We start from the raw sequence: 19063 nt of genomic DNA on the forward strand, positions 1-19063 counted from the left end.
CGCGTTTTACTTATTCATTAATAGCAAAGCCTCGCTGTCAACGTTTGCAACTAACGTGGGTGGTAAATTTCAAAGCGCGTCTTCTAAAACGCTATACTTTGGATGGATCGTGGGGATGTGCCTTACTTGGAGGTGTCATTCTTACCGGAGTTTGAAGCCACAACGAGACGTATGTACTCCTGTTCCGATTTCGTGCACTAGTCGTACGTTGGAAAAATATTTCTCCCTATTCTCCAGTCGATACAATTATTCAATGGAGATATCATGGACGTGACGTTTGAGAAATCAATCTATTTCACGGTAACCAGGAATGAATTGTTTCACATCGATTTGTTTTGAGAGACGATCATTTGCAAAAATGTCGTCTAGAAGATGTCCACGTATTTATCTTGCTACATTTCTAAAGGAATTGAAGTAAATCTATCAGAAGAAACTACTCACTCTCATTTAGGAAATTACGAATATGTTTAATTGCAATATACGTCGTAAAGTGTATGTGTGGCCGGACGATCTTCAAAGACATGTGAGAAAGCATTCGTCCGATGAGCCACAATACCACTCAGATGTAATAAGCGGCAGTAGCAGCAACAAAAGCAGCAGCAACAGTTGTCGTAGCAACATCATCAGAATCAGTAAAAGCAGCAGCAGGAACCACTATACCACTCAGATGTTATCAGCGGCAGGAGCAGCAACAAAAGAAGCAGCAGCAAAAGCTGCCACAGCAACAGCAGTAGAATCAGTAAAATCAGCAGCAGGAGGCCTTCGTGTTTAGACACCTATTCACCATTATCGTATCCGGTCCAACCTCCTACAGAAAAAACTCATTTTCTGAAAGATGTGCTTCAAAAACATAGAAAGGATGTGTAGTCCTAGTCCAGAAAGAATCGTCTGATAAAGATGGCAACCTCTTTACAAGAAAATCCTACGAACAGTGCTTCGACGCGTTGATCTCGAACGGGGCGATTTTTTTCGATCCCAACATTCGAAACCTGACCCTTTTAGATGACACATTTCGACATCGGTCAAAGACTTCAGAATAAATTATTTGTTTACGGAAGGGAGTCACCACAGAAATTTATAAGTAGTCGTTTAAAATCATAATTTATACTTTGGCAGAGACCCTACCCAGAGACGAAACTGTCATTAATTCGTTCTCTGTAATAACCCCATTGATAGCCCGTCCACCATGACTCTTAGCCGATAGATGTATCCTTCTCGAGGGGACTTCTTTCTCTGGAAATTTGACGAGGCAACGAAAAAACCTTTCGGGTACCTTCTTGTTAACCTAAAAGCTAGAACCCCAGAAGCCTCCAGATTGCACACATAAATGTTGCAGGTCGGCCAAGGAGACACCAGACGGACAAAGGGAGGACAACAGTCTCTTCGATACTTTTGAAGACAACACTTCGGCCTCATCAGACGAAGATATGGTCGACGAGACAACACATTGTTCGTCAGAGGATGTTGAGAGACTGTAGGGATTGCGGAGTAGACTGTGTTTTCTCAACCTCGTGGATGGGAAGCACATAAGTCAACAAGGGTGTGGGAAGAAAAACGGCATTGCTCTCCCGATGAACGGTAAAGATATAGCGGATGCTTTAAGCGGATTCCCCGTGACCGTTTGCTGTGCAGAATACCTGCCTAGCTACATGTATGTGAGCGACAGACCTAGAACGTTTGTGGTCAATACGGACAACTGTGATCAAAAGGGGAGTCATTGGGTTGTTTTTTATTTTCCTGCATCGGGTCCTCCAGAATTTTTCGACTCCTTTGAACGATTACCGGAAACGTAAAACGCTATTCTAAACATGTTCTCATTGTGGATCGACCGAAATACTATGTGGTTGGCAATCAAATTCAACCTGATGATTCCAAACCCTGAGGCTTGTATTGCATTTATTACGTCAAATTGAGATGTCAGGGCTCGAGATGAAGGACATAATCAAAAAATGTTCATCCACTGACTTGATTCAGAATGACAGTAAACTCGTAGCCCTATTTAATTAAATAACATAATAATGAAAAAAAAAAAAGGAAAAAGAAAATCTTAAACCACCTACATGGATGTGTAGCAGGTCTCAAGTCCTTGAACCAGATCATGCATCTGGAAGTGTGAGAAAGATTTATCCGAAAACCACTTTCTAGAGTCACTTATAGTATCCACCTTGAAGGATACACTGGTTCAACATAAAGGTATGGCGTCCAGGGTTTAAGACAAGCTATGGCGTCCGCGTTCACGTCTAAATATGATGTTGGCGTCCGCGTCTATGCTCAAATAGAGTGCAGCGTGCGAGTCATACCCTGAGGTTCGCGTCCTAATTTCTTCAGAGTCGACTTTGGCGTCCGCGTTAATGCCCAAATATGGCGTCGGTGTCCGCGCCCAATGCCAAAAAATAGCATCAGCGTCTGCGTCCTAGGTTTAGGGTTCATACAACGCATATACCACTACTGTAAATGTTTTGTAAGATCTCAACACTCCCCGTATACATATCTGGCTAATGAAGAAAAAACACAAAGCAATACGCACACAAAACACAATTTAAAACAAGTATGAGTACGATGTCTTAACAGGTACATGTAACAAAACAAACCAAGCAAAATGACAATTTATCATAATTTAACAAAGGACTGCTCGTAGTTACTGACATGCCAGCTCAACACCTCAATTTCAATTATTGAAATATTGTATCTTTAACATATGAAAATCAAGTCTCCCCCGTTTAGAGTTTAGTATCATACCATCATAAAATATATGAGAAGTATCATGCCAACAACTGTTGAATGAATATGTTTATTTCCGATGCAAGGTCAAGTTCATATCAACAAAACGAGAAATACGTGTACATCTTGCAATTGGTCAATTATTACACTAAGTATAGTTGACCATAAACACAGTTGACCTATTGCTTATAGTTTCTAAGAAACAGACTTAACCAAGAAAACTAAACCTTGAGCAATGAACCATAAAATGAGCACCCGGTGACCACACTGAGCAATGACATGAATATCATGAAATATTTCCATACACCAAATATAGTTGACCCAATGTATAAAGTTTTCGAAAAAAAAACAAATCTCAGAAATTTAACGTTTACCTGTTTACCACTGATTTATGAGTTTTGAAAAGTGGTATACTACTGTTACCGTTATTAAACGTTTACCACTGAACTAAACAAATGAGGTCAGAATCAGATGGACCACTGAACTAAACAAATGAGGTCAGAATCATATGACACCTGCCAGTTGAACTTGTGTACCTAAAACAATCATTCCTCAAACAAACTGTGAAGACCTATTACAAACAGTATAAGAAATCAAGACCAAAAAAAAATAAAAGAAATAACTATAACCACTGAACCATGAATATGTGGTCAAGGTCAGCTCACACCTGCCAGTTGGACATGAACACTTTCCAATCCTTCTATACACCAAATATGCTAGACCTATTGCTTCTAGTACAATGTATCTGAGATATGGACTTAACTACCAAAACATAACCGTGTTTATTGATCCATAAAATTAGTCCAAGGTCAAGTGAAAACTGTCTGACAGGCATAAAGATCTTGCAAGGTACGAATTCACCAAATATAGTTATCCTATTATTCGTAATAAGAGAGAAATAAACATTTAAAAAATGTTAACTGAACCATGACAATGATGTCAAGAACGATGGACATGTGACAGACGGTAACTTCGTAACACATGTATATACAAAGTATGAAGCATTTAGGTCTTCAACTTTCTAAAATATAAAGCTTTTGAAAAGTAAGTTAACGCCGCCGGCAACGGATCACAACTCCTTTGTCAAGCTTTCTGCGACAAAAGGCAGCCAGTAATTGAAAAAAGTAGGGCCTATTATTTTCGAAATACTACTCTTAATTAAAATGCAATCAAATTTCTTTTGTGCATATGTACACAGACATGAGAACACTAAGAAACTATGATAGTGTATTTAGATTAAACGGATAAGCTGTCTACTTTCTGTTTGGAAACTGGTGCCTTAGGAAAGAATTGAAACAAGTCCAATCTTTCAAAAATTGCTAGTAAATTCAAGGGTGCAGGGCCTCGAAATATGCATCAAACTCATATATAAAAAAAGATGTGGTATAATTGCCAATGGGTAAACACTTTACAAGAAACCACATGACACAGAAATTAACAAGTATGGGTCATCTTACTATTCTATTTTCCTCTTTTATTTTACCATGTTACTATTTCGCGTCTACTTTGGCACTCTTTGTTCATTTCTTTGAGACTCACATTTGAGTTTTATATTGAACAAAATGAAGCTTAAAAAATGGTAAAAAAACGACAACAAAAACGAATTCAAAGACAAGCTAAAAACGGAAAACTTTAAAATATGTCAAAATCAAATTTAAGCTCAAGACATCAAACGAATAGAAAAATAGCTCTAATATTTTTGACCTCGAAACAGGCATTTCTTAATGTAGAACATAGTGGATTAAACCTGGTTTAATAGCTAAAAGTCTCACGTGTATGTCAGACTCATAAATTTCCGTTCTAATGAAGAAAAAAAATGTGTGAGCAAAAAACACTGAATTAATAATTTAATTATATAAATGTCAAAAATTGAGGTACAAGTGAAATTGTAATATAATATTAATCACTATTAATAACTATATCAACAAAAGAAATCAAAAAGGCATATTGACTCTCATTTGACAAGGTACATACATGCAAGCAATAATGAAAGTTTAAGAACACAAAATTGATCATAGCACAATAGAACAATGGCGGAGTGTATAAGTACCGAACCACGCAAAAAGTTCATTACCAACACGGGAACAAACAACAAAGGTTAAATATGGTGTACAGGACAGTTGCAAAAAAAAACGCTTTAACGCGTAATCTTTATTCCAAGGCCATCTTCTAATATGAATGAATCTGAATCAGAATATTTATCAACAAGGGATTATAGCCCTCTTTTTCTACATTAGCCAACAAAGCAAGAACTTCTGTTTCCCTTAAATCAAGAGAACTTATCTTGAGTAATTATAAAATGTTGACTAAATCTTACAGTTCATAATCCTTGTCCTGTCCGGCCTGTACCTTGTTGCCCCATAGTAAACAATAGTCAAAGATAATGTGTGTACACAAAAACGGATCTACATCGCTGATGAGAAACTTCTGCACATTATAGTAGACGTACTTTGGCGAATTAGTGTAGTAACATACTCTTTTGTATTCTCTGGATTCTAAAATATGAAATAAATATATTGTAAATATCTTAAATATTAAACAAGTTGGTTATCCTAAAAAAAAAAAAAAAAAGGCAACACGTGAACCGAGAATGCTAATTAGTCCTTGCTTTTGATTTGATTTGATTACTATAACACGGAAATACAATGTTAAAATCATAAGAAACGAGTGACAGGTGAAAAAAATTGTTCATTCCAATTCTTGAACCAAAATGAATGCTCAAAAACATCGTAAACTTAGTCTTCTCACGGTGCACGAACTTATCATTTTTTTCGTGTAAATTTCGTATAATCGTCATTTTTTCCCAATCTGTCAGTCTTGTTATGAAAATATGGCAGGTAATTAAAGTTCGTGTTTTGAAGCCGAAGTTTTACGATTGTCACCTGCTTGTCGACAAAAAAATAACAAAAAAACATGGGAATTGAGCACGTTAAACATGTAAATTCATATAAAAGTTCATTTTAGGTACACCCATACGTAATTGCGATCACCGGATTTTTACGAGATGGGTCACACTGAGGTCACTTTGCATACGGAAAATATGTCCGGGGAATTGCTTCCCTAGAAGGAAGCAATTACAATAAATTCTAATATGACGTGCTTCTTTCGCTTTGTAAACAACACTGTGTGAAAATTCTCGATATATCTATACTTAGCGCAGACTCAGAGATATACATAATAATGGATGTTACAATATACCTCCCACGTAAATCCACATGTATTTGAACCTACATTGCAAACGCTTTGCCAAATTTATTGTTACAGTATCACTAATTTTAATTAAACAAAAAACATTACAGAACTTTTATTCTTATTCAGATGCATAATAAAAAGAATTAATGTATTGCAACTAGTTTTGTTTATTTCCTAAATATAGTAACACTGTATATTTTGTGCAATGTCAATTTCATCATGGAACACTTTCTCTTCAATGAGGGGTTCATTAGGGGATGCAAATAGGCTTGATATTTATGTTACGATTTAAAAAAAATATCAATATACTAATTTAAGTTGGAGTATAAAAACAATATTTAGTCAATATCACAAAAATAATAACTTTTTTGTAACCAACGAATTTCGTATAATATTGTATTAAAATGGAATTCTGAGGTTTTCTATTCTACGCTTTGATTCAGCGAGTCAACATGGCAGCTCCTTCTTTACGAGATGTCAATTTTGGATTTGACGGTAGCTTACGAGAAAACATGTAAATTAAAAATAGGAAATATTGGGTTTGAGAATTAAACTTATTTTTTTTAGCGGTTATTAACGAAATTATTAATGCAAGTTAAAGATGTATGAGAATATTTGAGCTTTATCTAACACGGCATACCAACCCTCGCTTCAGTATTTAAATTAACTTATTTGTCCTATTAGAATCGAAATAATTCATGGAAGCCATAGATTTGTTGTAAATTTATGGCTTCCATGAATTATTTCTTAAGTAAACTTCTTCTAAATATGAATAAATTAAAGAATTTTCTTCAGAAAAAAGTATATGTACATAAGTTTTATAATTAAGAAATAATTCATGGGGGCTTGAATATATCGTGATTTTACCACGGGTTGGCCCTTTATGACAAATATTTTACCCTGAGCGATAGCGAGGGGTAAAATATCGTCATAAAGGGACAACCCGTGGTAAAATCTAGATATATTCAAGCCCCCATGAATTATTTCGATTCTAATAGGTCAAATACGGCAATTCTTTTGGATCGAAGCGCTCTAGGTGGAGGCAAATATTTGCCATTCCCATAAATAAACGCACTATTAAATTGGCGTAAAAGAACGGAGTAAACTGAATTAGTGACATGCTTAAACTATTTAAAATAACGCATATAGATAGTTTTGAATTATTTTAAATGATAATTCACTCATATGTCTTAAATGTTTAAACAAATATGGCTTATAACACATTTGAGCATCGTTTGTTTACGTTGCCATGTTGTGATGATTTTCGGTTTTTCAAGCGTGTATTTTCCCGTAAAATGCTCATATTCTAACGTCATCGTATTATGACGTCGCGAAACTCATTCATAAAAAAGCATATGACGTGGGAGTACGATCGGAACAGCCCATGCAATATATTCAAATTTTACCACGGGTGTGTACTCAAAGCGTTTGAAGGACGTCATGTTAGAATAAAACATATCCATTGAGTTATAAAGAAAACATGCATTTTTGTTTTAATTTGAGGTTTCTTATGGCTTTGAAACAACTTTACTGAAACTATGTATTTCTGTGTACATTTTTGTGAACGTTAATTAAAAACACTTTTTTCAGTTGAAAATAGAAAAAATATTTAAGTGAATATTCATTTACCTTTTAAGACTGGACGATTATATGTTTTACTTGGAAGTGTACATCGTATGTTCTTCGAGTTTAATTTACTACTGCAAGTTACACAGTTTCTGCAAATCGGATTGTGTTGAGCGAATTGAACCAATCGCAATATAAATTTCAGCACTGCATTTCTTTCTTACCATGTCTTTCTAACCAAAGTTTCGTGAACGTTGGTTATAGAATGTTAAGGGAGCTCGCGGGTATAAATCAATTTCTTTTTTAATATAGGATTTTGATCAACAAATGAAATTTGTCTTAATATGCTTTAGTCCAAATAATTATGACGTCTTGAAAGGCTATTATATTTTTTTTCTTTGACGCCTTACATCAACGTCATAACGCCAAACTCATATATTCAGTTGGACTTTGATAGGGAATTTACTGCTTTATAAAAACGTTTAGCTGATTTCTCCTCAAGATGCTTCATTTAAGGTGTATAAAATATATTTTTGAACCAAACTCGGTACATTTTGACCAACCTGAATTTCCGGATAATGTAAAACAATGGTTCCGGAAATTCGGGTTTTACCGAGTTTGGTGTAAAAATTATTTTATAATCTCCTAAAAAGAAATCCGACAAACGTTTTAAAAAATGCAGTCGACATGTTCCCGCCTCGGATGGAATTGTTACTTATATTATTATTTCTGTAGGGATTAATTGGAAATATTTTCGTAAAACAAACACATATTAAAAGGTAAGAATTTTTATATATGCATTTTGTTTTAGCCTTCTTTGAAAATTTGATGGCTAAATTGGGTCTCAAAGTTGAGAGCAAAATATGCTCTCCAAGTCCAACCGAAAATGGCGGCTTCAGCATTATGACGTCGAAGTAAGGCGTCAAAGAAAAAAAATATAATAGCCTTTCAAGACGTCATAATTATTTGGACTAAATATGCTTAAGGTGGTACCCAACACCTGCACTAAAATTAATTTGGCTCGTTTAATTTTCCTAAAATTTTGAAATAGTATTAAGATTGATCATTTGAGAAAAGTATAAAAATTTCAGAAAATTTGAACCAACCATTTTATCAGAAAAAATACACTGGTTATATAGCATTTTGACAAACACCAATTTTGATCATTGAGAAGCTTAATATTCCCTTAACAACACAACGTCATTAAAACGTTTAGCAAATTTTAAAGATTTACCCCCCTGTAGTGTTAGGTATCACCTTAATAGAAAATCTTTAAAATTTGGGTTACCGTTAATTTAAGCTCACAATTTGCCTTCGGAAGAAGCTTAAAATATTTGTTTTCTGTTCACCTAATAGGGGAGAAAAGGGTACATGTAATTCTGTATCGAAATAAAAAAAGGACTCAATTCAGAAATCGTTTTAATTTAAAATAGTCTAGTTTAAGTACAGCTTATTTGAAAATAATAATAAAAAAATATAGGTAACCGATGATACTTCAATCTTAAGTGCCAGTCTTTGTAAGAATCAGGCAATTTTGAAAAAAATCAAAACATGGCTGTGAAAAAACACCTACCTAGCCATCCTATTTTGAAGTGACACTCATCCTAAGTTAGAAATGGTAGGTCTTTAGTGTCTGCTTGTCTGGTAACTTGAGAAATCTTTAGATAAACTTTGGTTAGAATGATAGCAAATTACAGAGTTAGCTCCCCTTAATTGTTAATTTATAGTGCATTGTAACCAAATTTTATCTCCAATTACCAGGACAGGACAATGAAACGAATGGTATATTTTTGCATCATTATACATTTGTGAATGTCAACCTGAGTGGGTTTCTGTTTGTCACGTTTTCACCACTGCCTGATTCTTAGGAAGACTAACACTTAATGCCAAAAAATGGGATGTTTGCACCAAAAAGAAATAATTTGGAGCTTTTTCAATGATATATACATTTTTTGGGCCAACACGAATTGATTTTTTGAATGATTTTTGTAGCATATGGTCCGAGACCACAATTGTCGTCCCTTGATTTTCGTTGTTCACGAATATAGTCCCTAGTGTTAACAGTGGGTTACTTGCCAATAATTTTTATACCCCTTCCAAATTTATTTCTCCGAGTTTAATGCCTCAAATTGTAAGTAGGGGGGTGAAATTACACTGTAAAAAAATTTGGGTCCAGAATTTTACAGGAAAGTAGTGATTTGGTCCAGCTGAAAAAGGTTAAAAATTAGCACTTCGGAAGCTGTCAAAAGATTTCAAGACACCCTAAACACAAAATTGTCCATATTTTGAGTTAGAGGCGATGAAGTTTTCTATAATTTTGATATAATTTGTCCCAAAAGTAGTACAACACACTGTAAAAGTTTCATTGGGAAAGCGCAGGTGGGATTTTTTTTATTTTCATTTATGTTCTAAAAGAAATGCACTACGAATTAATTGTGTTCTCGGACCATATGGCAAAGTAACAACTAATAAACTTAAGGAAATAAATCAAATTTGAAACGAAAAAAGAAATATTTTTTTCCCCTGGAATTTGTATACTCTCGTCACAAAAGTAGAAAAAAAGGCATCGTTTAATCCGTGTGTACTGCACTCTTAAGCTGTTTGATCTGTCAAAAAAGCATAGATATGTTGTTGGATTTTACACGTAATACGCGGGGGAAAATGTCAAATATAGATGAACCATGCCAGGCAGACATGTACAGCTTGCAATCCTTCAATACAACAAATATAGTTGACCTATTGCTTAAAGTATTATCAAAACAGACCAAAACACAAACACTAAACACTGAGCAATGAACCATGAAATTAATGTGGAGGTCAATTGAAACATGCGAGATAGTGAAATGTACTTCATAAAATATTTGCAGACACCAAATCTAGTAGAACTAGTGCATATAGTATTAGAAAAAAGACCAAAACTAAAAAAAAATCACCACTGAGACATGCAAATGAGGTCAAGGTCAGATGATACCTGCCAGCTAGAAATGTCCACCTTACAATCATTCCGTGTTTGTGTTTTGGTCTGTTTTGCTAATACTTTTAGCAATAGGTCAACTATATTTGTTGTATTGAAGGATTGCAGGCTGTACATGTCTGCCTGGCATGGTTCATCTATACACAAAATAAAGTAGACCTATTGCATACAGGATGAGAAAAACAGACCAAAACACAAAAACTTAGCTATAAACACTAAACTATGAATCATGAGGTCAAGGTCAGATGATACCTGTCAGTCGAACATGAACACCTTACAGTTCTTCCATTCACAGAATATACTATTGCTTATAGTATCTGAGATATGGACTTTACCACCAAAACTTAACCTTGAGCACTGATCTATGAAATGAGGTCGAGATCAATTAAAAACTGTCTGACGGGCATGAGAACCTTGCAAGGTATGCACATACCAAAAACAGTTACAGAATTAAACAATTAAAAAAAGAATAAGTTTTTCTTTCAAGTAATCGATAAGGATGAAAATGAGATCAATGACATTGGACATGTGACTGACAAAAACTGCCTAACATGAGGCATCTATATACAAAGTATGAAACATCCAGGTCTTCAACCTTCTAAATTATAAAGCTTTTAAGAAGTTAACTAGCGCCTCCGCAACCGCCGGATCACTATCCCTATGTCGAACTTCTATGCAACAAAAGTCGCACGCTAGACAAAAAAACATCCCTCACCTAATCCTGGACAGTGATGTAACAGCACGACATGACAAATACATAGTTTTTATTTGACTCATTTTTGAATATGCCACGAAGTATGGGATGACTATGGAATTTGCTTTTCACTCAAATAAAAAACAAGAGGCTGCCACAACGACAGCAAACCGGATTTAGTAACATTTATTTGTATCCTGCCAATATCACAAGAACCATAACTGATATACGGTGAGAGTGAAAATCGTCAATATCAAATTTGACCTCCATTTTGTCATCAGTATCAACATATTAAAATTTGAAAAACTTTGATTGAATGATTCATGAGTAATGCACGTACAGGACTGGAAAAGCCATTTTTCAATCTTTCAAGAACCATAACTCCTGAACGGTAAAAGTAAAATCGTCATTAATGAACTTGACCTCCATTTTGTCATCAGTAACAACATATTAAAATTTGGGAAGCTTTAGTTGAACAGTTCATGTGTAAATGCGCGGACACGACTGGAAAAGCAATTTTTCAATCTTTCAAGAACCATAACTCCTGAACAGTAAAAGTCAAAATCGTCATTATTGAACTTGACCTTCATTTTGTTGTCTGTAACAACAAATTAAAATTTGAAAAGCTTTGGTTAAACGGTTCATGAGTAAATGCACGGAAAACATTTGGTTGCCGCCCGCCCGGCCGCCCGACCGCCGTACATCCCCAAATCAATAACCTACATTTTTGTCACAAACATCCGGTTAAAAATGTATAAAAAGGCCGCAAGAATAGTAACCGTTCTAACAATTTTCGGCCAACAAATATTCAAATTTTCAAACATGTTCAAAATTTCACCAAAAGGTCAAAAACAGATTTCTTGTACTTTCATCAAGAATTATTGATACTGACGTGGAACTGCCATAGTCCTGATACGACGGATCTGTAGAGAAGACAGATCAGTTCTCTGTAATGATACATGAACAAAGTATGACGAATACACCTAATCGCTATTTATTCCATTCCGGATAAGTTCTAAAATTACACAACTTTTTCATCCAGTTGAAGCTATCTGGGACCCTGTTTAAACAATTCACCATGCATGATACTTTTTAATGAGACCTGTTTAAACTACCGTAAATACTTCAAACAAAATATTTTTTTTACTTCAAATTTTAATTTCGAAAAAAATGGATCATACTATATCAAAGTTTCTTGATGATCTCTTTCTAAAGTTTTTACAGGCTAGGTAGGTTAACAGCATACTACTTATTCATACTTTCGAACTATTGTCCAGTAATTTGGCACTACTGTAGTGAAGAAAATTCTTTTAAAATGGAAAAAAAATCAAGAAAGAGCTCTAAGATTCATTTATGAAGATTATGATATTCCTTACGAAAAATTACTAGAAAAATCTCAATTACCATCTTTAAAAATAAGAAGAATAAAAACAATTGCAATAGAAACATTTAAAATAATTCACCAAAAAAGTCCGAGCTACCTTCATGATTTAATTGATATAAAAATTAATAAGTATGATTTAAGATCACAGGAAACAGCAGTACTCCCAAGAGTTCGAACTACTAAGTATGGCTTAAGATCGTTTCGCTATAATGCTGCACAAATCTGGAATGAGCTACCAAACCATTGTCGAGTGGAAACATCTTTTGACCAATTCAAAAAATTGGTACAGACATGGGATCCAAGTAACAGCTCATGCCAGTGCAGTGCATGCATTTAGTGTTTAAACCTGTTTTATTTTTATTTTCTGTGTAACTATCTAATTTGTGCAATCTTATTATTAACTTGTGCTATATTTTAAGTGTACTATATGCTTTTAACTTATATATGTCATTATGGTATCTTACTATGCATTATATGTTTAGAATTGTGTTGTTTTCATGACTTTTTTGTATGTGTGTATTGTATTGTGTGTGTGTATTGTATTTTGTTTTTAAGTCGATTTGAAAAGCTCACTAGAGCTTGTGTTATGTAGTTTATTGAATATCGACTCTAAATAAAACTTTGAATCTTGAATCTTGAATCTTGAATCCCTTCCTCAGCTCACTGCTGATGACCTCCATTTTCGGCCCGCGTGACCTAAACAGGAAGTTGTATAAATGACTGTTTTTCTAGGAATGGACTAAATAGCGATAAGGTGTATTGCTCGTGCCTGCACTCTCTCTGACTAGTTTTTAGTGTTAGTTTTCGAGCAAAAGTGCCATGCCAAAGGGCAGAAATTAAAGTTGCTTAAAATAAATGTATGAAATATAGTTACTTTATTTATACCAGAAAGATATGGTCCTTAGCGTATTACAACACTGAGATGATTAGCTGGCTTTCTACAGATATTTCCGATACGGATGTCAAATTTTAGTCCATAGTCAATTTCCATATCCAACAATTTAACTATTTTTTCACAAGTAAGTTTTGATTTTTGAACTTCAATTGTTGGGTTCATGTCAAACGTTTTCATTCCAACTGCAATCACTTGAAACTTGCCAGAATTGGCTGGTATTTTATGTATTCTGAACCATTCTATCAGCTGATTTGACTCAAGTTTTAGGGTTGAATAAAGTTTGTCATTATCAAGACTTTAAAAAAGACAAAGTTTTATCATCTGCATAATAATAGAGCGAGCCATATTTTATGAAATAAAATTAAAAAAAAATTAAAAATACATTGAAAACTAAAGAAAAGGTCTTGCGGTATCCCTTTATGAATGTCAGCCTAACTGCTAGGAATGCTTCAAATTGCGATTTGCTGTTTTCTATCAGTTGAATATGATTTTAGTAAAAGACTGAATGTGGCTAATTCCCTATGAGAGCAGTTTATCAATTAAAATTGCAAGTGAAAGGCAATCAAAAGCCTTTGAGTGGTCCATTATATCAGCAGTCATATAATGATTTTTTTTCCAAGGCCTCTCGCCAATCGTCCAAAAACCTAGCAGTGTGGTCTAGCACCCATGCCCCTTACGAAATACACATAGATATGTGAGGGGCGGACAGGGGTACCTTTCTCCTTACTCCCACCCCACTTTTCCTTTCTCCCGCTAAAAAATATGAAAAAAACTAAATGTTTAACGGAAGCTTATTTTTAAAGACATCATGATCACTCAAATGTCTTGTTCTTTTTATGGCTCGGCCCTGCCGTTTCCTTTTATATAATAGAGCATATAGAAGTGTGGTTTCTTATGCTTTAAAAACCTCGATAACTTGTTTACTGACTGTTAATATGAATGTTTGCATTTTATTTGTAAGTCGAATGCACACCGTTTCGCATTGATTTTTGTTTATTAAAGTCGAAAGCCAAATTGTAGGACCGCGGGATAATGTGTGAACGGGTAATTTTTATGACACTAGCGTAATTTCGGTAAGAAACCGAGTCGTTTTAAAATGGTTGCTCACACAACCATTTTAAAACGACTGGGTTTCCCACACACGGTAAAGCAGATTTATATAAATCTTGAAACCAAAGTTCAGAAATCTGTGTCTTGTAGTTCCTGAGAAAAATGTGACGAAAATTTTCAACTTGGTTCTCATGTGTAAAATAATACAAGTGTTCGGTAAACAGGAAGTTATCAAGTGAGGAATCTGAAAACGCATCACACGATAAAGCAGACTTATAAACCTTGAAACCAAATTTCAGAAATCTTTGTATTGTAGTTCCTGAGAAAAATGTGACGAACATTTTCAACTTGGCTATCATGTGTAAAATAATACAAGTTTTCAGTAAACAGGAAGTTATCAAGTGATGAATATGAAAACGCATTACGCTGTATAGAAGACTTATATAAACCCTGAAACCAAGTTTCAGAAATCCTTGTTTTGTAGTTCTTGAGAAAAATGCGACGAAAAATATTCACGGGACGGATGGACTGACAGACTGATGGACTGACGGACTGATTGACGTACAGACTGACGGACAGACAGAGGTAAAACAGTATACCCTCCTTTTTTCAAAGCGTAGGTATAATTATTTCTCAAAATTTACAATCACAGGATTCATTAAAAAAACTTTTGGCAGCAATTAATGATTAATCGATGCTTTGATGAAGGTAAACCATAAAAAGGCGCTCTGAACGAAAAATACAAAGAAGTTTTAAAGAGATATTTTTGGTTACCTATAATCCGCAACTACATCGTACACGTACAACTCACATTATTGCATCCTACATAATTTAAAAATACGTATTATTTTATCTGTCACTTTTCCAATGTTTTTTTTTATAAATAACCTTGTTTGATGGCTGCTTAAATGAGTCTTTTATACACAGCTATTTCAAATTGTATTGTATCGTCCTGAATTTGCCTGTAATATTTGCCACAGGACATTTTGCAACCTTAAATCAATAAATGGAAATTATACCTGAAAATCAGTGTTAAATATGTAATACCGGTAATATGTTTGAAGAACTTTATCCATGCATGGAAGTAACGGTACCATTACCTTCGTCTATTTTGAGAGGGGTTAAGCTGTAGATATCTTTTTTTTCTAAGAAGCTGAATGTACGCCCAGTTAGGTCGAAATAAAATTAAATCAGTAGAATTGATAGGAAATTTACGAAACCGGACAGTGGAAATGAAAACAAATTTATAAACGCCGTTCCCAGATCCCGTTGCATATTTCTTTAATACTACTGAGTAAAAGTGGCTTTTCTCAACATTCAGTTACATCATCCCTGTTTTGCATATACATGTAACAAAAGACCAAATGACACAGAAATAATTGACACATATACAATGTACATGTAGATCATAGTTAGGCTTTACCAATGAGCAAAGCCCATACCGCATAGTCAGCTATAAAAGCCACCAAAATGGCAAATACAAAACAATTCAAACGAGAAGACTAAAGACCTCATTTATGTACAAAAAGAAAAACGAAAAACATTTATGTAATAAAGCAACAAACGAAAACCACTGAATTACAGGATATAAATCTTGACTTGGGACAGACACGGGCCGACCGGTGACCTATAGTTGTTAATGTCTGTGTCAGTTTGGTCTCTTGTGGTCTGTTGTCTCATTGACAATCAACCACATCTTCTGTTTTAAATACAGACATACATAATGTTGCGAGGTTAAACATGTAAGTGGGGTCCCAACACTCCCCTTACATAGGACAGTGGTGTAACAATACAACAACAAAAAACGAACTATACAAATCAGTTCAAGAGAAAAAGCTTAACTCATCAGATTGAAACAAATAGAAATGCAGAATAATCATGACAAAAATGCAAGAGTGGACATAGACGTGGCCGAGTACTTATACATCCCAACAACAACACATGCAAAAAAACTAAGTACGGAAATGAGAGTACTCGCAGTTACTGACAACTGATTCAAACCACATACAACTAATAAAAAGAATTACATGTATGCATCTAAGACAAAACCAGTCCACGTGTCATGCCAATCAAATGAATATTAGGGTAAAGACGTCGTAAACAGGAGAGAAAATAGGACCTTGCGCAATGCCAAGATACAGGTATCTTCAGAGTCAGATCCATGCACTGACTCAGTATAAAATACTGGAAATTTTTGACGAAATTGACCTTAAGGTTCATGTGGACCCTATGGCTAAAATGGCCGTATTTTCACCTCAAAATTTTCTCTGAGTACAGGCAAACCTGTACCTCTGGAAATGTTGTAAGGCATAGCATGCCCTAGATAAATTAAATTCAAATGCATTGTATGATTTAGAAAATTCATAACTTAATTGGATTTTGACGTACACTTTTTTTCGGCTCTGCAGAAGATGATAAAATTAACAAACAGTTGAGATTACCTTGATATGGTCCACTCAGGTACACAGTTTAAATAACCAATTATTGTCAGGTATCTATTGTCCATCTAATGTCCATGTCAATTAAAAATGCTCACTTTAATTTTTAACTGTGGGGAAGTTCTCAAACCTGTTTCCCAACTTAGTTTATTTTGGCACCTTCTGGAGGAATGAAAAAAAGTGCACGGCAAAATCCTGGTAAGTTTTTATTTTTCTAAAACATAATACATACTTAAAATTCAATTATCTAGGGCATGCTATGCCTGAATTTTTTTTACAGATGCGCAGGTTTGTCTGTACTAAGAGTAAATTTTGAGGTGAAAATACGGCCATATTAGCCATAGGGTCCACATGAACCTTAAAACGATTGTATTGACTTTGACTATGTCCAAAAATAGTTAGATCGGACAAATTTTGTAAGAAGTAAGAAAATAAGCTTTTTATTTAATATCAATTTAATAAAATAATTGTTTTTTCTAGCTCACTTGTATTAATCTGTTAATTTGAATATACATTTTTGTATCCCTTTCTCCTTTATCCTGACCCTTCCCTCCTTTCTCCCGTCCCCTATTCTACTTTCTCCCGTCTCTTTCTAATTCTTCCGCCTCTTTCTTCTTTCTCCCACTCTTATCTACCTGTCTATCGTTACGCTGTCCGCCCCTCCATTGATAACATTGATATGCATTTAAAAAATAAATAAAAATAGAATCAACACCAGAAAAGAAGAAGAATTAAATGGTATTGAAAATACGTATTTTTAAATACATACCCACTATGTAGAATGATAAAGATACTAGCACTAATACTATTCTCGGAATAATCATCATCATTCAGTATTTGGTCAGTCTTATACTCATACGGCCGATAACTGAGGCCGTGTTAATACTCTGTGTGGTGTAAGTGTATTCTACACTAAAACTAAACTCAATTACGTTCTATATTGACTTGCAGTTCAAAACAGGTTTTGATGTACATGCAGTCGATAGTCAATTTAGGCCTTGTGAGGGTTAAATGTCCATAAAACTAGGATTGTACTGTAAATATTTAAGAAAGTTACATATATTGAATACATAGTATAAATAATTTTATTCTATTTATTAATTCACATTCCTATTTATTTGACAAAAAATCAAAAATTGTCCTTTAAAACATGATTGAATTAAATATCCTTATTGTGGCATTTGATTTTCAGTGAGAGGATTGCTGATAGAAAAATCATTTTACGTGACATGCATTGAGGGATAGGTGTGTCCGAATAAGAAGCTATAGGGGTTTCTAATCCAACACACCGTATCCCGAAGTGTAAAACTAGCCTACACAAGATTCTTCACCGATGCTAAACCAAAAGTTTGTTAACAGTGCCCAATAAATAAATAAAAAAGATAAATCATGACTTTAGATAACTTAAAGATAAGTTTTATTTTCCAAATTAGATCCCCAAAGGAAGAGTCATTATCATATACACATAACATATATAATTCATACAATATACAGTATTTTACATGACATTCATATAATACTGTAAACTTTTACCATTGTAATAAAGTCATCAGTGGCGGATCCAAAAATTTTGAAAGTGGGGGCCCACTGACTGACCCGCTCCAGTCACGCTTCAGTAATTCCCTATATAAGCAACCAATTTTTTTCCCAAAGGGGGGGGGGCCTGCCCCCCCTAAATCCGCCTATAGTCATACAGGCTTGCATATGTTTAATAAAAAAAAAATTAAGAGTTGCTACTCCAGAGATGTGGCAAACTTCGTTTTTCTACTTTGACGATATAAAATTTTGCTGGTAATGTAAATATATAAATGATTATTCAGCTGCAATAGGCACCAAGGGACGATGCGCTAGGATTGTGAGCTTAAAAGCTCTAACAATCCTCCTCGTATCTGATGCAGAAAAACTAATATAAATGTAAAAAAAGTTCACGGGTATTCACAGCAAATAAAATATACTGCAGTAATAGGTATTAAGAATAGTGTAGGTTTCCTTCTGCAACAGACACCAAGGAGCGGTACTCATAAAGCTTATTAACACAGTCCTCCTTGTGTCTGAAGCAGACAAGACAGCTACATAATTAAATAATTTTCGAAATAAATTTACATGCAGCAGTGATAATTGACTAATCTTCTGTGTTCATGCGCCTGAT

General features: G+C 34.5%; 1 protein-coding gene across 1 annotated transcript in view; it reads right to left on the reverse strand.

Annotated features, from left to right (window-relative positions):
- The window catches only part of LOC134722804 (acidic mammalian chitinase-like), a 56983-nt gene extending 39110 nt beyond the window's left edge, over nucleotides 1-17873 (reverse strand). The window contains exons 1-2 of the mRNA XM_063586429.1: nucleotides 17684-17873; nucleotides 5039-5216 (exon numbers count right to left, since the gene is read on the reverse strand). Of these exons, the coding sequence (XP_063442499.1) occupies nucleotides 5039-5216; nucleotides 17684-17744 (239 nt within the window). The 5' untranslated portion in view covers nucleotides 17745-17873. The remainder of the gene's footprint in view (nucleotides 1-5038; nucleotides 5217-17683) is intronic.
- Between the last annotated feature and the right edge of the window lie 1190 nt (nucleotides 17874-19063).

This window comes from Mytilus trossulus, chromosome 6, assembly GCF_036588685.1.
Source record: "Mytilus trossulus isolate FHL-02 chromosome 6, PNRI_Mtr1.1.1.hap1, whole genome shotgun sequence".
In the NCBI taxonomy this organism is placed as follows: domain Eukaryota; kingdom Metazoa; phylum Mollusca; class Bivalvia; order Mytilida; family Mytilidae; genus Mytilus; species Mytilus trossulus.